The sequence below is a fragment of the Myotis yumanensis genome, unplaced genomic scaffold (genome assembly GCF_028538775.1).
Source record: "Myotis yumanensis isolate MYYU_CA2020_CCGP unplaced genomic scaffold, mMyoYum1.0.hap1 SCAF_3, whole genome shotgun sequence".
Classification (NCBI taxonomy): domain Eukaryota; kingdom Metazoa; phylum Chordata; class Mammalia; order Chiroptera; family Vespertilionidae; genus Myotis; species Myotis yumanensis.
In genome coordinates, this window is record NW_027223754.1 from 114186623 (window position 1) to 114212009 (window position 25387).

Below are 25387 nucleotides of genomic sequence, written 5' to 3' on the forward strand. Positions count from 1 at the left end.
TTTTTAAATGCTCACAGGTAGCGTCTGCAACTCATTCTCAATGTCAGGGCCTTCTTTCCTTCAATCCTGCCTAACACGAAATCTCCAAAATGCTGTTGTGTCCCAGCTTAAAGGCGAGGTGAGGGCTCATCTCCCGGCTGTGCTTCTGCTCACAGGACGCTCAGGGGCGCTCTGCCCGAGCCGAGCCCCACCGGTGGACAAGCTCTGCCCAGCAGTGGCCTCAGCTGCGTGGTTTCCAGAAACGGCACTGAAGGGAGCTTACACTCCAAGGGCCCCTCCACTCCAAAGGCCCCTCGAAGCACCCTCTCCTGCCTGGCAGCCACGTCCTGCCCTCCCTCCCACCTCTTGGCACCTTCTCAGCCAACCCAGAACTTTGGACCAGAAGTTTCTTAGTGGACACAGGTATAAACACGTTCTCTGTGTAAAACTGGGAGCGAATGGCCCAGGGATACAGAAGCTCAAAGCCGCTCTTTGCACCGGGTTGAGGATGTATCCAAGGGCCATGCTAACGCTGCAGACAGCGCAGGGACAAACGTCTGCTTACAGAGGTTATTGCTCTGCGAGCTCAGGAGGCAAGATGCTGGAGACCTGGTTCTAACATTAGCACCAGTGGTAACTTTAGCTGTAACCTATTCTGTTTCCTGGTCTGTAAGTCTAAACAACCTTAAGCAGGCAGGTGTGTCTGGTTTCCACAGAAAAGATGCTGAATGGAATAAAATGTGTCAAATGGGAGATTTTTAATGACAACAATAGTGCTTATTATTACTCTGGAATTCTCCCTGTGCCCATTAGGCTCACAAGCCTCTGGGGACCGTCACCGTCCAGGGTGTCTACTTGGAAGCAGTGGGAGGGGGCAGCCTGAGACTTAGCGTGCTCTTTGCAAATGCCATTAGCAGACCACGAGAAACAATGCACCACTTAGAAGGCGGGTATTAAGACAACAGAGCTTTGGGGACTTAGAAAGAAGAGAAAAGAACGGAGCAGAAATAGTTCTCATGGAAGCAGAGTCTCCGGTCAGCACCCACAGTGATGGACAAGGAGGCTCCCGCTCCTACCTGCTGCGCCTGACGGGCTCCCTGGGAACCATTCTCTACTCATTCCAGATGAATCGCTCTCTCTGGGAAGACTGCTGGGCCAGCTAGCGGCATTCATGCTTTTATTTGGCAAGTTCAAACCTACGACCTACTCTGTGCAGGCACATTCAGGTACCAAAATTCTAGCAGTAAGCCTGGCAGACAATTCTCTCTTGGTGCTTGAGAGGGTGGCCACGGAGTGTCTAGAGGGAGAACTTTCTAGGCAGGAAGGAGGAGCACGCTTGGCAGAACAAGGACAGGGAGGCCAGAAAGGCAGGAGAGGAGGAAAGGAGGCAACGGAAGGAAGAAATGAAATCAGAGAGGGAACTTTACAAGTAGCTCACCTACGGACAGGACTCCGGCTCAAGTAGCATGGCTCCCCCTCCACCTTCCACCTGTACATCCCAACAGCAGAGACAGAGCGCAGCACAAACACATACCTGCTCTTGGTGCTGACACCGGATCCGCAGCAGCTGGGCGCTGTGCTCCTCCTGAAGGCGCGTCATCTCCGCCTGGAACTGCAGCTGCAGCCGCCCCTGCAGGTCCTGGAGCTCGGCCTGCTGCTGCCAGCCCAGCTTCCTCACCTCGTCCTCAAACCGCCTCTCCAGCTCTTCCTTCTCCTTCTGTAGTTTCTCACACCTGGCTGTGTTGAAGGCTGTGGACAGAACAGCATCTTTGTAAAAATTGGAGAGGAGGCACCAGAAGGTTTCAGCATCCACGGTTGAGCATCAAGGTTAGTGTCACAACTGGGGCAAGACCCTCTTGCTTTGGAAGAGCCTCACAGTCTGTAAAGGGCTTTCCCATCTACTGCACTGCACGTGTGGGGAAGCCCAAGGTCACCGGCTGTAGATAGAAAGGGCCGTGGAGGCAAACTTGGGCTTTCTGACTGCCAGCCCCATGGTCCTGCCACTAGAGCAGGGCTCCTCTGAGGACCCACGGACCGTGGGCATCAACATCATTGGGGGTTTGTCCGGCAGGGACTCTCCCAGGCACACCGTGGGTGGGTCAGGGACCCTGGGGAAGCAGCCCAGGACCTAAACGTTTCATAAGGTCCTCGGTGGGCGACTCCTCTGCCCGTTGGGCTCGAGAGAGACCTGTGCATTCCTGGGAGCTGAGACGGGACAGGAGAAGCACCAGGTTAAAGGCTGTGCTCCCCAGGCTGAAATGCTGAACTGGACATTCACCCAGGGAGTTCGGGTCTCCATTCAGGGGCCCGAGGCTGCACAGTAACCAGCAATACCCCCTTGCATAGGATGCCTCCTGGTCCCCATCCTGATGCGCTTCCCAGGCCGCCAGCAGAGGACAAGCCAATGACAGCAGCCACTGACCACTGATTCTTCGCATCTGTGCCTCCCCTGGGCTGTGGGCAAGAGCAGACTGCTTTCATTTACAAGATCTCTTTCTCAGCTGCAAACTGCTTCCATGAGGAGAAAAGCACCTCGGCAATCTACTATGTTTAGGTCAAGGGGTGCTGATTTTCACTCGCATGGCACAGACGTCCAGGTGTAGGCACAGGTCATTACGGCCCACAAGGACGGTGCTGCTGTGCTCGCCTCCTGTGCGCATGCGCAGACATGGCCACTTCAAAATCGAGGGAGCAGGTGTACGGGCTGGTTCGTGACAACCTGCACTCCAGGGGTGCTTGGCTATGGTCAGACATATACGTCCATGGTAGTTAGGCTTTGAAACACCCTGATCAGAAGTCCCGCCTTAAGAAGGAGCTAATTCAAGGGCTACTTGGCCACATTTGGCACTAAAAGAGTTTGTTAATCAGCACATGGGATGCTTCAAAGTGTTTTCCCCCGGATGAAATGAGTGTGGGTTGATGGATAGGCACCTTGACCGTGTGGACAGTGCAGCAGCCTAACACTGCCCCAGTGGTCTTTTTGGTCAATTGCCCCAGTGTCCCATGCCCCACCTTTGTGTGGGGGAATCTGATCCACATCTGAAGTTGTGAGCAGGATCTGCCACTGTAACCAGGGTGGCCTGGGTTTCAAATATGTTAAATATTATATAGATATTATTGTCACATGCCTGAGGTGAGGGGCAGATTGCTGGGCGTACACTGGGCTTCCCACCACAAGCAGTATAACAGCATCTTGCTGGCTTACTAATAAATAGGGACGTGATTAGCAGAGTCGATACCTGGTAGTGTGGTCATTGTGGGGGTCAGCATCCTCCTCTACCTCTGACCACAGGAGGCTACAGTCCCTATGAAAAGAACCCACAGGCCAAAGTGGCTCAGGCCTGGTGGCAGGGGTGTGGGATGCCAGGGCAGGTTTCTGGGTGTCTGGGCCTCTTCGGAGGGTGCTTTTGTTTTTGTAACCCATGTTAACTGACTCCATAGTGTTCCCCCACCCCACCCCATGTAGTGTATCATGCCATGATCAATGGGATCAAAATAAAGCAATGACAACAATATGTCTTCTTGCGTTTAAAATAGGTCTGCAATGCAGTGCCCTGAGAGGAGACACACATGGCCAGGAAACACGAGAACAGATGGTTAGCACCATTCATGATAAAATACATGCAAACTGAAGCAATACATTTTTTAAATCTAAAAGACCAATAAAAATGAAATATTCTTGTAATATAGGAAGGGTCTGAGGAAACTGACATTCAGTGGACTATTATTGGTGGGAACACAGTCGATACGCTGCTTTGAGGGCACAATATCTTTAAAAATGTCTATGATAGAATTGGTGTCCTGGCTAGTGTGGCTGAGGGTTAGAGCATCGGCCCACACACCAGAGGATCTCAGGTTTGATTTCCGGTCAAGGGTACGTTCCTGGGTTGCAGGTTTGATTACTGGACCTCAGGGTGCATGTGGAAGGCAACCAAACCAATTTATGTGTCTCTCCAACCTCTCTCTCTCTCTCTCTCTCTCTCTCTCTCTCTTTCTCCTCCCTCCCTCCCTCCCTTTCACTCTCTCTAGAAATCAATGGAGAAAATATCCTCAGGTGAGAATTAACAACAACAACAACAAATAAAAATAAATGGTAGGATTTGTAGCCTTAGGGAGTGACAATTAAACAGTATGGGATTTCTTTCTGGGGGTGATGAAAATGTTCCAGAACAGATTGTAATGACAGTTGCAGAACTCTATGGATACACTAAAAACCATTGAGTTGTACATTTTAAATGGGTAGATTATATATAGTACATGAATTATATCTTACAGTTTTTTACAAAAAATGAAAATTTAAAAAATAACATGACAAAAAATGACTTAAAGGATAAATTTAGATATTTTTAGAGAAGGAAAACTCATCTTATTATTTAAAACTCTACACAACAGTGGTAAAAATATATGATGGCAAAATAAAACAAAAATGAAAACCTTATCACTATGCTGTTTCACACACACACACACACACACACACACACGGATATAGGCAGAATCTAATGGGACCAAAGATGGAATAAAACAGATAAAAAGATTATAAAATGAATAAAAATAAATCAGTTATATTGAAAAAAATAACATGAAGGTTTTAACACAAGTGCACACAAGAACATTTGGTCAAGAGTTACTACAATGTGATTTGCCTTAGGGAACTATTGGAAAGTTAGTTAAATAAATGGTAATGAATCCAATATACAGGAGTGGGCAAAAGTAGGTTTATAGTTGTAATACAAATAAATAATAATACAAGAATAAACTCTGTGCTTCACATACTCACAACTGTAACCCCACTTCTGCCCACCCTATACATAAAGAACAAATCCTATACATAATGGGCTATAGGCAACCAGTAAAAAAAATAAGGTAAAAATTTTTTGTGTGATATAATGGAATGATTTCTGTAATACATTATTAAACAGAAAAGGCAAGGTACAGAAATAGTATGCTTCCATAGTTCCATTTGTAATGGAAATGTATTTATCTTTCTGTCTCTCCTCCCTCAGGAGCTTATGTGCCTAAGTTACAGGACTCATTGCCCAGTGGACCTGCAAATATATATATTTAACAACATTCTATTGTTGGTGTACATGCTTTACGAGTGAAAACCATTTTTCACATTACTACCATAATGAAGGAGAGACGGGGTTTGAAAAGATTATAGTATCTGTAGGTCAGAGATGCCCTGACTCTTCTCTATCTCCTGCGATTTTAGTTATGTCAGTGGCAGGATGATTCATGGGCCTGGCTCCCGATTTGGGGGCTGGGAGGCCATTGGTTTTCATCCTTGAGCTGCCCCTGAATGTGCTGCTGCCTTAAATAAATCAGGAGCAGTAGAGGCCTGTTTCGCTGCCTGTAAATTGGCAAAGTAATCCCCCCCTTTTTTAAAACATATAATCCCCTTTTTTAGATATAGCCCCAATCTCCAAATTCCCAACTGCTATTATGTATGAGAGAGGTGATGTTGATTTCCACCTGATGACCCCATGCTAAGCCCCAGGCCTGCAGAAGATACTGGATAAGAAGAGCAGCTGGGGCCCTGACCGGTTTGGTTCAGTGGATAGAGCGTCGGCCTGCCGACTGAAAGGTCCCAGGTTCGATTCTAGTCAAGGGCATATACCTTGGTTGCGGGCACATCCCCAGTAGGAGGTGTGCAGGAGGCGGCTGATCAATGTTTCTCTCTCATCCTCTCATCGATGTTTCTAACTCTCTATCCCTCTCCCTTCCTCTCTGTAAAAGATCAATAAAATATATTTTTTTTAAAAAAGAAGAGCAGCTGGGCCCCAAGGGGAAGAGCTCTAATAACAGAGTCCCTAAAGAAATAAATATCCTCTTGCCTCTGGTAAATCTTCAAAGATGTATCTAGTCAGGCATTTTGCAGTCAGAGATTAACGGAGGCTAATTTAATGATATTAGACAACATCTGGAGTCTTACTTTCTTCATGTGAAAACAGTTGGTACTTTGCCATAGAGGCCAACACCCCAGTAATAAATCCCTAGAACCCAAGTTGCTGAGAAAATAATTTCTAAAATAATGGGATTGTGATTGGCCAAGAGAATATATCACTCCTAATTTGTGAGCATGAGTTTAAAAAACAAAAGCAGAATTAGAATCTGTTGTATAGTTTAAATATTTGAGCGTGTGTGTGTGTGTGTGTGTGTGTGTGTGCATGAATATTCACAGTGTGTGTGTGTGATGTTAAAATACCTAAAATATTATTACAGCTATATTTAGAACATTCTTAGACATATCTACCTCAAAGACACCAACCTGCCAGCCTATGAGTGCAAAGCATGACGAGACAACGGCCCTCGGGACCACGGCACACGTGCCATGGAGCTGTTTGCAACACAGGCTTAATTTCAACCACAGTTCACAAGTCAAGTGAGAGGGGAAAAACTCAGTGAGCAAGATCAAGTTACTTGAAGTAGACGCTCCAAATGTCTGATGAATCACTACAAGTTTTTATTGGTTTACCAATGAGGTAGCAAGTTTGGTGGTTAACAGCACTAGACTTAGGCTGGAGAGAAGGATCTGGCCCTACAGATCATGATAAAAACAAAAAAAAATGATATTATGTTGCCTCTTATGTCCCAGAGTATGCTTTAGATATATCAATTGTACAACAAATCATTGAATATGATGACACAATACTGTTCCACTAAGTGGAAATATTATGATGTCACTTTTAAGAGCTGAATGTCCCCCCCACCCCGCACCCCTCCCAGGACCTCAAAACATGGCCTTTGGAGAGGATTTTTACAGATTTTAATTAAGTTAAAATGAGGTCATTAGAGTAGATCCTAATCCAGTATGACTGGCATCCTAATAAGAAATTAGGAATTAGGACACAGATCCCTAGAGACAGAAGAGGATGTGAGGACACAGGGGGAAGGTGCCATCTGTAAGCCACGGAGAGGCCTCGGAAGAAGCCAGCCCCGCCAGCAATTTGATCTCAGATTGCTAGCCTCGGCCATTGTGAGAAAATAAGTTTGTGTTATTTGAGTCCCCCAGCCTGGGGTCTAGTCGCTGTTGTTACATATTGCTGGCAGATTTCACAGTTAGGTAAATGATTAAGTTGTTTCTTTAGGAGATGGAAATAAATAAAAGGACAGAATTCAAGGAAAAAACTTGACCTTAAAAATTACCCATTATCTCACTGAACCAAGAAAAATGGAATTTCCAAGTGCAAAATCCTTCTTAGCTATTGAAGTCCTGCGACTTCTTTATACTCCGTTGGGCATTTCCCATGTCTTCCCACCTAACACTCTGGTGGCTACCTTACACTCTCATGTTGAGGTAGTATAAATTATATGCCCTTTTGCTGGACACTAGTTTGTCCAGCAAACTAATGTCCAGCAATATATATATTGATTAGGCTAAATTCATAGGGGTTAAAGATTATTAGCATCTGTATGCTGTGGTTTTATTTTCTCTCTTTTCCTGCTTTTTGATGGCAGTGATCCTGTAACAAATGGGCACCCATCAGAAGGAGCTATAATGCCTGAAAAATGCCCTCTAGTGACGCTGCCTTTGTCCAGACTTGTCAGATCTCAGCGACAGGCAGACTCATGGAACACGCTACCTGGGATCCAGGGCACACTGCTCTCTGCAGCCCGACCCCTTTTTCTTTCCTTAGGACCCTTTTTGGGAAAATGTCATGAAGGAGGGGCTGAAAATAGACTATGAAAGGATCATGGGCCAAGAGTAGAAGTGGGAGTGAAAGAGCCACTCTGCGGGGCCCTGGGGGAGCTTGTACTGTGGAGACAGCAACTTCCTGGGACAGCTCGCCCCGCCTAGACAGGTAGTTACCCACTGTCACCCACCCGCCAGATGTCCATGGGTGGCCTAACCTCCATGTGCAAGGAGCAGGTAACAGACTGACCCGAGGCCACGAGGAGTGGGCCAGGCCCTAAAGAGCAGGTGCTGGCGCCCGGCCCAGGCTTCTCTCGTCTCCACCCGACGGCGGTGGGAGCGGTCCCAGTACACCGGGCTTTGCCAGCCCAGCCGGGAGGCAAGGCATTGGCATATCGCCCTTCAGGCACTCGATGTTTTGAACCAAATCTCCTCCCCTGTCTCCCTCGCCAGTGGGCGGGGACTGTGCCATAATCAATTTTGTACTTGTGGCCAGATAGGCAGGCCGAGTCAACAGAGTAATTGAATGTACTGAGGCCCTGTTATGCGCCCAGACACACTGTCATGGAAGCAAACAAATGAGAAAAGTGTTCACATGCACAATTGTAGATTAAAAACCTCTTGAGCTAACAGCAGTGAAGAAAGTCAAACAAGGGTAAATCTGGGAAGCCTGGGCAGAGGGGAGGTTAGCTGCTGGGTAGACAGGAAGGCCACGCTGAGGTGACACTGTCCAGATAGATATGAATGACAGAGAGACGCGTGTGCAGAGATGGAGGGAGGGAGTTCTGGGTGGAAGGAACTGTCAGTGCAGAGTCCTGAGGAGGGGACAATTTCAGCATACCAGGAACCGAAAGACAGCCCATGGTGCTGCTGTACATCCACGGGCCCACAGCCCATGGACACTCCTCCAGTCCATGGTACCCAGGGAGGGCCTTTCTAGATGTTGTCAATAAGTATGAAAAATGGGAAATTCAGGACTACTGCTTTTTGATACTTTAATGATTAATGATGTGATTGCATTTCACAGGGTTGCTGTGGTCAATTTTATAAAAGTGTCAAAGTCTTAAAAGCATGAGACCTCAGAACAGACTGGCTGTTACACTGCACACAGTGAAGTGGGGGCAGACTGACAGATGTGTTTTGCTCTTTTGGGTGTGTAAATGGCTTGTGCAAGGACACGAGAGATGTGGCTTTAGTAAGACAAAAAGAGCCTTTCCTAGCTGCTAGAGGTTGTGAATGCTACATAACAAAACAGAAAGGTTTCTTATCAGTGTCACATTTTAAAGTACACTAATACAGGGTGTCCCAAAAAATGTATACACACTTAACAGTTGACAGCTCAATTGCTGTTTCTTTTCAGATTTAATCCATTGGAGTTAATAGTTACTCAAAGTGTGTACACATTTTTTGGGAAACCTGTATTTTACTTACCTGTGTCTAACTTTGGAAACAGGGCTCCTAAACCGGATGACTATATATATAAGAGGCTTCAAGGTCCCCAAATACATGTCACAACGTGCAGCACTGAAGGCCCAACCCCATCAACTGAACCTTTCACGTAAGAGTGATGTTAAGTAACTCTCGGTACACTGAATCCTGAATGTCAGCGTTTCTAGATAATGGAGGTTAGAAGGGGGAGGAGTGAAAGCCCAGGAAGGGGAGTGGTCAGGTGACACCTGGAAAGGAGGGGAAATAAAGGCAGAACCGGCAAGGCCAGGGTGGCACTTGCAGCAGGCGCACCAGGCCCGGCCTCTGTTCCAGGCTCATCCCACGCTGTGGGCATTTCTCACCTCTGAACGGAGGAGGTTGGGCACTTCTATGGGCTGAAATGTGTTCCCCTAAATTCACGTTGCATCCCTAACCCCCAGCACCTCAGAATGTAACCATATTTTGAGATGAGATCTTTGAAGAGGTGATTAAGTTAAAATGAGGCCTTTAAAGTGACTGTAATCAAGAGCCAGCAGGGATGTGTGTGCTCAGAGGCCATGGAGGACACAGGGAGCAGACAGGCATCTACAATCCACGGAGAGGCCTCGGCAGAAACCGTTCTGCCAGCAGCCTGATCTGGACTTCGACCTGATACCCAGGACTGTGAGGACAAGCTCCCGCAGACTGGTGCAGGCGCTCTGAGTGCAGGCTGCCTCTGTTCCATGTTCCAGAATTCTGTGGATGTGTAACAGCAACCTACTTGGGTCACAAAAAAGAGTTCTCTTATGTCCACGGTACTCTCTTAAAGAAGACAGGGGAGGGCATCTCGTTTTTATTATGATTTCTTCCCAAAGTGGACCCCTAAAGAGATAAGCTTCATCTACAGAGAAAATGTGTTTTCTGTAAAACCACGCATTTCCCAGTGCTGTGAGACATGTATAGTAACATAGTGCTTGACATTTGTACGTGTTTAGTTTAGAATGTTCTTCAATACACAATACTGCCCTACTTAATCTTCCCAGAAAATTTCAAGCTGCGTAAAGCAGGCATCTTTTTTTTTGTTTTTCTTTAATCCTCACCAGAGGATATTTTCTCATTGATTTTTAGAGAGAGTGGAAGAGAGAGGGAAAGACAGAGAGAAACATCGATGTGAAAGGAACACATCAATTGGTTGCTTCCTGCAGGAACCCTAACCAGGGCCTGGGCCAGGGAGAAGCCTGCAATTGAGGTACGTGCCCTTGACCAGAATCGAACCTGGGACCCTTGGTCCCGCAGGCTGACGCTCTATCCATTGATCCAAACCGGCTAGGGCTAAAGCAGGCGTCTTTGCTCTGATTTTATAGAGTAGGCAACAGAAGCTCAGAGGGGTTAGAATCTTGTCTGAGGTGACACAGCTGGAAAGTGAGAGCCAGGACTCCAGCCAGGTGTTCTGAAACCCTGGTGTTCTGAAACTCGGGAGAGCCCCTTTGAATGACATGACTCTATTCTGCTTTATGTTTTGGAAGAAGCAAAAAAAAAAAAAAAAAAAAAGAAAGAAAGAAAGATAAAGAAAAACAGTTACTAAGATCCCAATTAGTGAAAGGTTCCATTTCATAATAAATAAATACTTTGTACCATTTTTATGTGTTCTTTAAGACAAAGGATGAGAATTTCAACAAATGGCTAGCGACTGACCTCATGTGTGAATATAATTGTAATGCTTCTTGGTCTGGGAGAGGAAAAATACGTGGATAATTTATGGGGACAAAGGAGGGAAGAGGAAATGGACTTAAGAGGTTGGTTATGGTAAGTTTTGAAGAGAACAGAAAATGCTGTCTACATGAGAACTAATAACTGCTGCCCATAAATAGGAAATAGCTTTCTGGGGAAATGGCTTTGCATGAGCTTGTTTCCTCCTTCCCCACATTAATGTGGGCTTGCAGAGTTCTGAAAGCGCCCCCAGGCACGGCTCGCCGCCACGCTGCCCGGGGGCAGCCTGAAGGCCAGGTAATGGCTCCGTGTGGGCGCCCTGAGTATTTATTGCTCTGAAATTTTTTGTCTTGTAAAAATGGCATTAAAAAGGTGACCCTATTTGTTACGTTAATTGTACCGGTGACATCATCCACATGTCAAACATTCCTTTTCGAAGGAGATTTTAACAACTTCCTCTAAAACATTTAAATAGAAATGTAAGTGGAGGTCCTGGACCCTTTTCACAGTGGAAGTGACACTACAGAGGTCTAAAAACTGGACTCCCATGACCTTGTTACTTAACAGGCTTCCCAGCGGGGCCCATCCCACAGCACGCTGTAACTTAACCCTCCATCCCATAGTGTGCTATTTGGATATGGAGACCAAGGGGCCGCTAAATTTTAAGGCATTTGTTGGTCATAGCCTTAAATGTTGTAATTCCTTCTTTAACAATGTCAAAATCATGGCCCAAGAATTCTGTGCTCTCCCTGATACCGTTGTAATTAACCTAGTTATTAATAACAGGAAAGCAGCAAAGGGAAGACCAAATATTGCAGGCATGTTATTTGGGCAGCTTTACACCCCCCAGGCAGCCACTGGTCCATTCCCTGCAGATCCCTGGGGAAAGTACTAGATGAGGGGAGATAGACACATGCCCAGTAAAGCTGGGGTGACATGGGAAGGTACCTTCCTGTCAGTCACACCTGGGCACAGGTCATTGGCCAGAATGGACATGACCACTGCAGGGGCACAAAATTTGGGATATTTAATCCCCTAAACAAAGGAGTTTGATCTCTTGGCTCGTGGTTGACTCCTGGCTTTTGGGGGTCTTGCTCCTGCTTCCTGGCATTCTCCCATATGGCCCACAGCCGTGTGGACCCCACACGCAATGGACTAATGGGCTACAACTGAGCTGATGCTTTGCCAGACCTGGCTGCAACATGAAACAGGAACTCTGGACACTGGCTCTGATTTTAGCTCTACTGAAACCCCAGCTACACTTCTTCCAGGGCTGGGCTAAGGGAAAGGGACTATGCAGACCCAGGGATGTATTTACATGCAAATTAAAATCACTTTTCCTCCCATGAGAGCCTCAGAAAATTCTTTTTTCTCAAGATTTTGTAAGGACTCTACCCCCAGCAGTCAGTGGGGTAAGGGATACCCCAACTTTCCCAATAACATCTCCAGGCCCATGATTGGTTTTTGTATGAGGGTTTAATGCTTTCAATTTTACACAGTAATGAGGGATTAATGTTTTCAATCTATAAAACCTCATTTTTTAAAAGATGTGCATTTCCCCATGAATGCATCCCAGCCTCTCCCTATAACTTCCAAGTACATCAAATTGACTCCGAGGAACAAAACGGTCCACTTCGAAAGGTTTCTACCCGTTAACTTTAGACACAGACTTAGAAGAAGCAGAGTTTATAGGCGATCTACAGCGGCCCAAGTGAGTTTATGATTAACAGGGATATTTGCCTAATGCCCTGGCTGGACCCCGTGCTGCCCTCGCCTATGGAATGCCATCACTTAGCACAAGGCAGGGCGATTTCCATAAGGATTCACAGACGGGGGCAAAGCCAGGCCCTCCCTTTCAGTCTTCCAGGAGACGGGCCACTGGGACAGCGGCGTGGGGAAGCAGGCACACCCCTTTCAGAGTTCCTGGTCCTTCTCACCTGTGGAAGTGGAGTTGTTCTAGTTGGTGGGTTTTGGTCCCCACTGCATGGCAGAGCCCATTTAATTGCTCATTGTTTCCTCCTGTGATGTGTCTAGAATAGAACAGCCACCTCACTGCTTCCATGGAATCATTCCGTCCACGCTGGTAGGCGTGGCGCTCCTGTGTAGGAGATTACCTCCCCCTAAGCCTTGGCTTCCTCACCTGTAAAATGGGGAGCACACCAGGACTTACCTCCTAGGACTAGAAGGTTTAAATAGGATAATTCAGAGTAGGTGCTGAGCATCCTGCCTGCCTCCATTAGTCATTCGGTGCTAGCTGTGGATTGTTTTTGAAGGGTCCATACAATCGCTGCAGTTTTACAAATGCAACCATTTCCCAATCTTCCTGAAGGCCAGGGTGGGATAAGCATAAGACATACATGTGGCTAGATGGGCCCAACCTGACTACCGGGGTTCAGGCTCCGGTGCAGACACTGCGGCCTCACTAAGCACTGTTTCAGTGTACTAGTAGTTGGTTCGCCCTGGCCTGCTGCACCTCCAAGGGCGTTTGAAGAAACGGTTATCGGATAAGAACCTGTGACCACAGTCCTGGGTCTCAGACACCTGGGAATGACTGCTTGTGTCCAATCCAAAGCCTGAAATAACCGTGTCCACCTTATATCACAGGCACAGGGTGGCCAAAGGTGCCCCTTGCCAGCAAAGCCTGTGTGACAATAATCTTCGTCAGAACCCCTAAGAGGATAAGTTCTCCATTTAGTTATTGTCTGGTTAGAATAGTACATGCCTGTTTTCTAAAATACTAGAAGCCCAGTGCACGAAATTTGTGCGGGGGGGGGGGGGGGGGGTTGTCCCTCAGCTCAGCCTGCACCCTCTACAATCTGGGACCCCATGGGGGCAGTCAGACATCCCTCTCACAATCTAGGACCACTGGCTCCTAACTGCTCGCCTACCTGCCAGCCTGATTGCCCCCTAACTGTTCCCCTGCTGGCCTGATCACCCCCAACTGCCCTCCCTGCTGGCCTGATTGCCCCCAACTGCCTTCCCTGCTGACCCGATTGCCCCCAACTGCCCTCTCTGCTGGCCTGATAGCCCACAACTGCCCTCCCCTGCTGTGACCCACCTCCTCTGCCTCGACCTGCCTCCTCCACGTGAGGCGGTGGAGACGCAGGGACCGGCCTCCTCCATGCCACGCAGAGCCACGGGACCGCAGGCCTCACCGCGTGGAGCAGCCGCCGGGCTCCGCCTCCACTGTGTGCACAGCCATCTTGTGGCGGCCATCTTGTGATGACATCGCACTCAAGGGCGCGAGGACCACCTAGGCTTTTATTAGTATAGATAATCAGGGAAGCAAGAAGGGCCTTCATATCACACTAGGTACCAGAAGATGCAAACACTTCTCTGCCTCAGTTTTCTAGGAAAAGGCCTCGGGCAGAGAGGAAGGGCAGCACAAGGTCTGACCTCTCACACGCCTGACGCTCTACTGAGCACCCACGTCGGGAGGGCCATCGAGCATCACAAGAACTCTGGGAAGTAGGTGCGATTCCTGCTCAATGTTCCCATTTTATCCAAGAGGAGCCTGAGCAGCAGAACCAAGTCAGTCCAGATCCGTGGCCTTCTCACCGCCATGCTCATGGCGGCCACCTGTCCTCTCCGAAGCCAGGGCTTCTCAGGCTGAGTGGCATCAGAATCGCGTGCGGGACTAAAACGCAGGCTACAGGCCCACCCAGAGCTGGAGTCAGTGGGTCTGAGAATCTGCGTTTCTAATAAGTTCCCAGGCGGTGCTGCTACTGGTGGGGCAGGGACCACATACCAGGAAGCACTTCTGTAAGCAAAGACAGTGCTGCTTAAACTTTGACAGATTATCCTGTTAAAGTGCAGACTCTGACTCAGAGGCTGGGGTGGAGCCTGAGAGCGCATTTAGACCACTGGTCGCAAGGCCCTGGTGCTCAGTGCTCAGCCCCCAGAGCCCTGCCTCCCCCGTGCGCAGAGGACAGCAGGCTTCCCTAGGCTTCCCCACCGGCGTCCGAAGCAGAGGGCAGACAGCGTCTGCCACTAACTATAGGGCCTGCCCGCTGCTGCCCTTCTGAAGTCTAGGCCTACCTGCTTTCTCTCAGCCAGCGTGAGCTCCCAGTGCCGACCTGAGCCTGGTGTGCAGACTCAGCTCTGAGGGTGTGTCTTTCTGGAGAGTTAGAGTCCCAGGACACTGAAGTTCCTTTCAGATTCTTGCATGTGGCTTCCCATCCACCTCACCTTTTAGTTGGAGTCATATATATAGTGACACCCTGTCCCCCTGCCCACACCCTGCACCCCAGCAGTAAGGAGGCTGGCACTGCTCACCGCTATTCTCTCCTGCCCAAGTCCTTCCTGGCTCCAAGTCACTGTAACAGATGAAACCCTCACGGGCTCCCCCTGCTGGGGTAAATGCGGAAGAAACAGGGTTTGGGAATAGAAGAGGGAAATAAGAGAGGATGGCAGAGCAGGAATAGGGGCGTTTGCATTGACGTTTTGATAACAAGAAGCAGCTGAAGAAAAGCACTGTAAATTTGGATTTAAATGCTGAGCCCATTGGGGGCAGGGAGCTGAGAAACAAGAATGAGGAGCTGATGCCTGAGCGTTAGGGCTGTCCTGGGACCAGGGGCCACCAACAGGCCTGGCCATAATATGGGGAACCACACCTATTGGATGGAGAGGCAGATATTAAAATAGAACAAAACAAAAACACTCTCTTTGAGTAGGCACGTGAGGCAGAGCGCTTCTAGGAAAAACAGGCAGGGTCTCCATTCAAACATCTGCTGGGTAGCTCATTACCCTGGGCAAGACAACCACTGGTTTGCTGAATCTCATATTCTCATCTGTAAAATGGGCATAATACAAGCTAACTTACAGGAGGTTATTTGGAGAATTGGAAACCATGAATTTACACTTCCAGACATCCCGCAGGCATGCAAATGCAGCTTTGATTATGAATGTGTGGGTGGTCCTTAATCATCTGGTGAAAATCCCAGGGCAGGAGAGCCTGGCATGCCTCTAGCGAGTAAGTGATGGAAAAAGAAATTCATTTAAATGTACAAAATGGCATAGCATTATTTTTATTTAGTATGCTGTATCATTTTATTTAGTAAGTACAAAAGTATTTTAAGAGTTTTTCTTGTAAGCTTTGTCATCCCAAATAATTTCCCCCCTGTGCCTTCAATCCCTGGAATACAGTCTCTTGCCCATGGGATTCAGGAAACAGACCTTGACTCCCCAGCACAAGGCCCTTGGTCTGCTGGCAGGAAGGGAGACACAAATGGATAAGTGAACAATGACAGCAATGTGACAATCACTATGAAACTGTGTATGGAAGCAGAGAAGTGCTCTGAAGCAGGCATCCCTCTGAGGAGAAATGGTCCTGCTGGGGCGTTAAGGAGGTGATGGCAGACTTTAGTTTTCCAGGAAGCCCAGGAGGTTGGCGGGTGGGGAGAGGGAGAGGGCAGTTCAGGAGGAGGCAGTGAAGTGGGCAGAACTTCGGTGGAGGATGCGGAGAGAGGGCAGCAGGGGAACATCTGGGAGGGCAGCAGCAGTCCCAGTACACTGTGCTAAAATGTTTGAATTCTACTTGTCTTAAGGATGATATAAAGCCACTGAAGGATCTTTCTTTATCTTAGTGTTGTTATTGTTTTTTAATCCTCAACCGAGGATATTTTTTCTATTGATTTCTAGAGAGAGGAAGAGAGGGAAGGGGGGGAGAGGGAGAAAAACATTGATGTGAGAGAGACACATGGACTGGATGCCTCCCACACATGCCCCTACGGGGGCTGGGTAACCTGCAACAGAGGTACATGCCCTTGACCGGGAATTGAACCTGCCATCCTTCGGTCTGTGGGCCAACACTCTAACCACTGAGCAAAACTGGTCAGGCTATTATAGTGCTTTAGTTTTTATATTTTGCATGTGAAAAATTTCAAGCAACATGGAAAGGAATATAGTGAGCAGTAATTTCCCCTCCTTCCCTAGACCCCCTAGCTAGGGACAACCACTGTTCTTGTCATAGGCAGACATGCTTCCGGTTACTGATGGATTTTAATCATCAAAATGACAGAGGATGGATGTATGGGCAAGCAGAGAGGTAAAGGGTCTAGTGAGGAGGTTTTTGCAAAAAACTAAGTCACTACATGAAGCATAGGATTCTAATCAACTGGACCTGGTGACTCACTGGACATCGAGTATGAAGAAGAGGGAGAGGCGGAGTCGGTGATGGCGTCCAGCTTTCTGGACAGTTTACTCTGTGGATCGTGGTGTCAATAACTGAGCTAAAGTTGGTGGTTGGGCCTGCTGTCTCCTGTCTCTATCTCTGCCTTTTATTGATAGGATACTTCAAGTTTTAATTCAAATGACTCCGCATACTAGCCTCGCTAGTAGGTCCTTGTGGCCCCGTGATTCTGCTGGCGTCAATGGGATGTGAAGAAGTGACATGGCAACATCTAAGTCACAATCCACAAGGAAGCTGCTTGTCCTCTGCTTGCTCTGCTTCCCTTCCCCTCAGGCTGAAACATACTCCTGCCCACACCAGCCTCAACCACACAAGCAGGGACAAAGGCTTTGGGAACAGGGCAGAGACGCATGACCATCTGGGCCTATTACATGAAAGAAAAATATCCCTCTATCATATTTATACCATATATAAACCCCTGTATTGAGGACCACTTTGTTATAGCAGTTTAGCTTGTACCTGAGCTAATTGAGGTATATAGAAGTAGAGATTTTTTTTGTTTGTTTTGCTCTGAGGTGGGGAGTGTGGGGGCGGGTGGAGATAAAACTGTTTGACCATGAAGAGTTGTCTTGCCTGTGGCACACCAAGAGGTGACCGTTAAGAGAGACCAGGGCCAGAGATGTGAACTTGCCAGCTTAGGCAGTGGTTAAAGCCATAGCAGTAGATAGATAGACAGAGATCATGGGAAATGAGAGGAAAAATGGTGAAGAACAGCATCTAGGACAGACATTTGAAGGAGAGAGACACTTACTTCATTTTTATGTTACAGTTATTTGCTAACATGCCTGTTTCCCCAACTGATTATAAACTCTTTGGATTCATGGATTATAGCTTTCTCATACCTAAATAAAATATCTGGAATACTTTATTTATGCAGAACAGGCATTCAAAATTCTCTTAAGAATAGCACTCTTGAAATATTTTACATTTTACACTTTAGCAATAGATATACTTTCAATTTTCCTATTCATAACTATAGACATAGGCCATCCGAGTCTATCTTTAGGTGCTGGGATTTAGAGGAAAGAGCAGGTGGGCCAGGTGGGACTGTGGCAAACTTGAGAGAGGTTGAGTCCAGGTGAAGGGGCAGCTGCCATCAGTCAAAAGAACAACACAATAAAAAATGGGCAAAGACACTTCACAAAAGAAGACATCCAAATAACCAGTTAACACAAAAAGTGCTCAACGTCACCAGTAATCAGGGAAATGCAAATTAAATCCATAGTGAGATATCCCTCACACCTAGGAGAGTGTCTAAAACAACAACAACAACAACAACATTACTGACAATACTGAATGTTGGCAAGAATATGGAGAAACTGGAACTCTCAAACATTGTTGGGGACAGTGCAAAATGGTACAACCACTTTGAGAACTATTTGGTTGTGTCTCCTAATGTTAAACTCACATCTGTCCTATGACCCGGTCATTTCTCATGTAGGAATTTACCTGAGAGAATGAAACCATCTCTGTCCCCAAAAAGACTTGTGCAAGGATATTTATAACAGCAAAAAGAGTGGAAAGGAGTGGAAAGAACCCAACTGTCCCTCAGCAGATGAATTAATTTTGGTATATTTATGCAAACAGAACACGACCCAAAAATACAAAGGAACAGACTACTGATACACTCAGCACCGTGGATGAATCTCTTATGTGGTGCAAAAGCATCCAGACACAAAGACTCTACACTGTCCAACCCCATTTATATGGAACCCAAGAACAGGCAAAGCTAATCTATGGTGCTAGAAGTAAGCAAAAAAGTGGTCACTTCAGAGGGATGGAGGAGGCAGAACTGCCTGGAAAAAGGCATGAGGGAACTTTCTGGAGCGATGTAAATGTCCAATATCTTGTTTGGGTGATGATTACATGAATGTATTCATAGTCAAAGATCATCAATTTATTTAAACAACAAAATAGTCTTTTATATTGTTTATCCACATATTTCCTGTAGCTCTAAGTCTGTATCATTTTGAAAGGGTATTTTCTTTGGATATGGAGTTCTAGGTTGATATTTCCCCCCTCTTACAGCACTTTAAAAACATCATTCCACTGCTTCTGCTCTGTTTCCAATGGCACCAACTGTCACTTACATCCTTGTTCCTGGTATGTAATGTTTTTTATTTAATATTTCATCTTTAGTTTTGCTTTTCAGCAGTTGACTATGATGTGCTCAGATGTGGTTTGTCTAGTTGTATTTATCCTGTTTGGAGTTCATCGAGTTTCTTGGTTCTGCAGGTTCTTTTAAAGCCAAATTTGCAATGTTTTGGTTATCATTTGTTTTTCACATCCCCCCCCCCCCCCCAGCCCGCCGCAATCTCTCTCTCTTCTCCTTCTGTCAACCCAATTATGCATCTATTGGACTGCTAATGTAGTCCTACAGGTCACTGACACTCTGTGACACTCTGTTAATTTTGTAAAAAAAACCTTTTTCCCCTTCTGTTCTTTTGATTAGATGTCTGTTGGTGGTCTTCAGTTCACTGACACTTTCTTCTGCAATCTCCAATCTTCTGAAAGACCATCCAGTGGGTTTTCATTTCAGAGATTCTACTTTTGTTAGAAATTCTCTAACATTTCCATGAGATTCTTTTTTATAGTTTTAATTTCTCAGTTTACTTATTATGTTCCTCTTTTTCTAGAAGTGGTTGAATATCTATATATATAAAACCCTAATATGCAAATAGACCGAATGGCAGAACAACCGAACAACTGAACAACCAGTTGCTATGACATGTGCTGACCACCAGGGGGCATGTGCAGAACATGGTGGGCATCGGCCGCGGCGGGATGGTGGAGCAGGTGAGCAGAGGTGCCAGACCAAGGTGGGGCACTAGTTGCTGTCACTGGGAGGAGCCTCTGGTGGTTACTGAAAATTCTTTGCTCCTGTGCGCCCAGTCCTGCCGGGCACTCGCACCTGCTGCCAGTGCCCGGCATTGGCCCTGATCGCCCCTGAGGGCTTTTCCACCTTCCCCTGCTCCTGAGGGGCAATCAGGGCAGCAGATGCCAGAGGGCTGGCGCTGTCAGCATGTGGGAGCAGTGGCAGTGGGAGCAGGGCTGCCAGCAGACAGGGAACTGGGGGCCACAGTGGGAGGGGCGGGTGGGGACAGTGGGAGGGACCGGGTGGGGGCACAGAGGATGGGCCAAGACCCACCCTTGTGCCCACCGCAGCCTCTTGGCCCACAGTTCCTTTCAAGGTGCACGAATTTGTGCACTGGGCCCCTAGTGTTTATAATAGTTTTTAAAATTTCTTATCTGCTAGTTGCAACATCTGGGTTATTTCAATACCTGTTTCAATTGACTTCTTTTTTGTTTGATTATGGGTCCTGCTTCTCTGTATGTCTAATTTTTAAAAATTATATGTTCGACACTGTGGATGATACATTGTAGGAAGTTTGTATTATATTGTCTTTCTTTAACAGGTATTGAATTTGTTGACAGACAGATAAATCATTAGACTCCTTTGGTTCAGTCAGGTGTGTTTTTCTTCTTTGTTAGGGTCTGTCAATTTCAGTTTTCTTTAGTCTTAGAGAGACTCTTATTCTAGGTCATGATCTTTACTCCTTATGCCTGACCTTTCTCAGGTCTTGACTGTTTGCTCAAGGTGCTCAGGAAGATATCTCCCCCACCCCCACCCCTGCTGGGCTGGAATCCCGCCTCCTGGCACTGCATGACTTCTGGTACCTCCATTCAGCTCCTAGTCCTGCAGCAGCTGCCCTCTGCCAGGCCTTTCTGTGCATGCACAGCCCACCCTTCATCTGAGAACAAAGATTCCCCCCTCCACCCCCTGGCAAATTCCTGGGGCCTGGTCTGCTCAGCTTACTCCTCTTCAGTGGTTGGCCCCCAATTACTTTAATCACCTTGAACACTGGTATCTGCTTCTGCAGGTCAGAGAGATAGTGGTTATTTCCTAGAGCACCTCTCTGTGCTGTGGGTGGTAAGAGCCCCACCCGAGGCAGAGAGCTGGGGCTAATGTGGGACTCGGTGTGTTTCCCTTTTCTTGTGGTGTCCAATGCTTGAAAACAGCTGCCTCATATAATTTGTCTATTTTACAGCTGTGTGGAGTGTGATCTTAGGTGCAGGCCTAGTTATTCTGTTATGGTTGTACGAGAAGTCTAGGCAGGAGTAGTTGGTAAAAGCATCCAGGTGATTCTAACAGACCTCCATCTGCTCCCATGGAGATTCCTAAGATTTGAGGTCCTAGAAAAGCAAGAGTCACTCCATTGTTATTTATAGCACATGACTGATTTGGGGCCAGTAAGTAGTCTTCTGATTACAACTCTAGCTTTCTAGATAGATCCACTTAAAAGGAGATCTATTTCTCATCATAAATTAACAAAGTGACATTTTTGTTTTCTCTATCAGGCTGTAGTACAAGATGTTTCCCTGCCAGTCAGAGCCACTCTCGGTGTGCTAATGAAAACAAAAGCTGGAACACAGCGGCTCCACTAAGGTGAACACCCACACTGTGCTGCCAGCCTGGTCTCTCCATCTGGAACCAAACTGACCACATGCCTCACCACCAGCTTATATTTTTATTTTAAGAAAAGTTGTGCTACAGAGTCCTGAGATGATGACCATATTCATTATTGCTGAAATTTAGGAAGTCTTTACATAGTTACTTGCAATATAGAATTGGTCTAGTTATCAAATTTTTTCATCAGAATTCATTTCCCAAAGAACTGACAGTTGGCTAAAAGACTGTAATTTTGATTTTTTAAAAAGTGACCTGCCTATTACATAAGCATATATTGCAATTTATATATTATTTTGTTCAAATAAGCTGCCAAATTAAGCAAACAGATTGATAGTACTTGTGAATACAGTGGGGCCTTGACTTACGAGTGTCCCGACTAATGAGTTTTTCGAGATATGAGCCGTCTCTCGGCCGATTTTTTGCTTTGAGTTGCGAGCTAAAATTCGGGTTACGAGCCAGCTTCAGATACCCCACCGCTAGTTGGCGCAGCGAACGTCACAGTGAACACCACAACATCAGCCCAGCATCACGTGTCATTGTAATGGTGAAAACTGATTTGACATACGAGTAATTTGAGTTACGAGCTCCGTCACGGAATGAATTAAACTCATAAGTCAAGGCCCCATTGTACCTGCCTGACCGTGGTGGTATCTGAATGAATAAAAATAATTCATAATGACATTAGACAAGAAAAATCAAATGTGAACCCTGACTAGTTTACAAACCCTCCTCTGAACTTCTAGACCTCTAGAACCTTACTCAACACACTGGATTTAAATGATCTGGTTATATGTCCATCTCTCCAGTACACAGGCATACTCTGAAGTCAGAGACTGTCACATCCTCCGTTACTCCTGGCACACTAACGGGTATGTCTCCTGAGTTCAATCAAGTGTATAAAATGAAGCAGTAAATGTTCCACATTCAATGTGATCAACCCTGGGCTGGGGCTCAAGGTACAAAGAAAAGCAGAGGGGGATCCGTGTGCATGAGACACTCGAAAGGGGAGGCGATGGCATCTGCATAATTTGTGGATTGTCATTGAAAATACACATTTTGCAAGATGCTCTTCAGCAATTTTCATGTCAGATGTATAGTGTATGTCATGTCTTTCTCTTGCTTTTATTATCTTCCTGAGACACCAACTGAGATCTTGCAATAGGATGGCAGCACGTGGTCATGGTGGAGTGAGATAAGGACCCAGCTCTGTTATTCCTCATAGTTATTTGACGTGGGGTTCTCTTCTACTCTCTATAAACATGACTTATCCATCATTAAGATGGTGGTTGTATTATCTAGCTTACCTTCCTCCTAGGGTTGTTGTCAGGATCAAATGAAATAATATGTGAAAGGGCCTTGTAAACTGTACACCACTGTAAATATTAGATTTATGAAGTCACCATTTTATGGAGGCAGCTGACTCGGAATTTCAAGAAGCAGTTTGTCCTCAGGGTAAGACAGTGGCAGCCTTTGGTATCTTAAGTTATTCTAGTCAGTCAGTTCATGGTAGTTAAGGATGAAATCCACAGATTTAAAAATATCAATGCTAACATACATCAGAAAGCAGAGTTATCTTTATTCATAAAGGAATAAATATTTTAGAGAATCACAAAATAGATATCTTCATATAAAATAACTAAAATGTGCTATGCGTATAGAAGTCAAAGAATTTTATAAATATAAAAAAAAATGTGTTGCTGCCAATTGGAATGAATCATTGTCTCAAAGAGAGTAGCAGTTTTGAAGTCTTGTAGCTGATAATGTATTTTCCATGGCAACCAAACCCAGTCTCTGGTACATTTAAGGGAGTTTGCAGTTTTGATGTTACTGTGCATGGGTAAGCACCTGTTTGGGATAGAAACTGAAATGACTTCAGAAAATTACATTTATTGAAATAAATCTAATCATGGCAGCTGACATCACTGGTTTGAACATTTTCCAGCTCAGAACAAATATCTTTTCCCTACAGGGGAGGTGGGCAATTCCCAGACCTGGCTGTGCTGAGTGGTCAATCCTGGGAGAAAGCAGTATGTTTGAAGCTATGTCATCACACTCAAATTTCTGACAGCAGACTAAGTCTGCTAGATCACACCTTCTTTACGATAACACTCCCTGCCTCCCTGCAACAGAGGCTAGGACAGTGATGGTACGTTTGCCCCTCCCCCCACCCCCACTAACGTTGTTGCACAATGAGAAGACTCAACTCTGCCGATCAGAGAATTTTGCATTCCACAGATTTTGATATGCTGTGTTTTTATTTTCACTCAAAGTCAACATATTTTCTACTTTGCCTTGGGGTCTCCTCTTTGACCCAGGTATTCTTTAAAAGTATATTCCAGGTATTTTCATAGTATTGATTTATTGTCTAATTGTGTTATAGTCCTAAACATTTTGTATTATTTCAATTCTTTTGTGTTATTTGAGGTTTGTTTTATGGCTCAAAATATGGTCTATGTTGCTCAATGTTCTGTGCACATCTGGAAAGGATGCTGCTGTTGGATGGGCTGCTCTCAAAGCCAGTTAGGTCAAGTTGGTTGACACTACTGTGCAGGTCTTTTATATCCCTCCTGACTTCCTGCCTGCTGGTTCTATCAATGCTGAGAGAGGAATGCTGAAGTCTCCAGCCATAACTATGGGTTTGTCTATTTCTCATTTTAGTTCTATCAGTTTTTGCTTCATGTGATTTGAAGCTCTGTTGTTAGGTACATAGATATTTAGTATTGTTATGTAATGGCCATCTTCATCCCTACTAATATTACAGGTCTGAAGCTTACTTTGTGTGACATTAACATAGACACTCTGATTTTTCTTTTGATTGGTGTTAGCATAGTACATCTTTCTACCTATCCTTTTACTTTAAAGTTATCTGTCTTCATAATTGAAGTGGGTTTAACTGATGTGCTTAGAAGAGATATTTTTATAAATAAGAAAATATCCACTATGTTTGTGATCCCAAGATTAATTATTTTTTCTGGGGTAACTTCTTAAAGTTTGCATTTTTACTCAGCTTTTTTTTAAAGCTGTGAGAGGAAGGAAGATGGAAGAATCTAATTTGAGGTAAAGGAATTGGCACCATGTTAAGCCCTCTCTAGTCTGCCTAATACTCCGCTAGATCCTTTGCTCTCATCGCTGAGTGCGACAGGATTATTCTCCCCAACTTACTGACAGGCAATTCTGGCCCCATAGCACTGGCTGCCAGTGGTCCTCCATTTTCATTCTCCCCTTCTTCCATAGTAATAATATAATACCTGGGCAAGGTATTAGAGCACATTTACCAATCTCTTTTTTAATGAAAGTTGTCTTGTGACTTAGTTCTGGCCAATGAGACCTAAGCTGAAGTGTAGTTCCTGGAAACTTTCCCCCAAAGAGAGCACTCTCTGTTTCTTTGCTCATTCCTTCCTCCACCCACTACCTGCAGTGCAGATACGATGGCTGCAGCACCACTGCCATGCCGGACCATGAGGACAAGGGCCACAGTCTTGGGCAGTAGAACAGTGAGCCATAAGCATCTGGGCCCCTGTGCACCCTGTGGAGCAGAACCATACCTGCCCCTGGCTGTTCCTCCTGACTTCTGTGTAAGAGAGAAATAAAAATCTACCTTGAGTAAGCTTCATTCTTTGGGGAGTTTGTTTTTTGCCCCTGAACCCAACCCTAATGAACAGTCTGAGACCAATGAACATCGTAAGTGTTATAGAATCACAATCTACTCCACATTTGGACAGATCCATACCAGCATCTGTTATGGTTTTGTGACAAAGTCATACAGAATTGGAAGAAAAGGCTATTTTATCTGATTTTTCAATTTACTAAATTAAAAATTACAAAAATAATTTGGTGGTGGGGCTGAGATGCCATGGAAAACTTACATACTGTGTATAGAAGATTTAGACTTGGGTTAAGAGTAGACTCTGTCCCATACCAGTTGTATGTTCTTAGGGAAGTTACTAATCTGTCTGGGCCTCAATTTTCTATAAAATAAAGATACCAACACCTACTT

The 25387-nt window shown here is 45.8% G+C and overlaps 1 protein-coding gene across 1 annotated transcript in view; it reads right to left on the reverse strand.

Moving 5' to 3' along the window:
* MTUS2 (microtubule associated scaffold protein 2) overlaps nucleotides 1-25387 on the reverse strand; it is a 535610-nt gene that overhangs the window by 20181 nt on the left and 490042 nt on the right. The window contains 1 exon segment of the mRNA XM_070409399.1: nucleotides 1514-1728. Within this exon segment, the coding sequence (XP_070265500.1) occupies nucleotides 1514-1728 (215 nt within the window).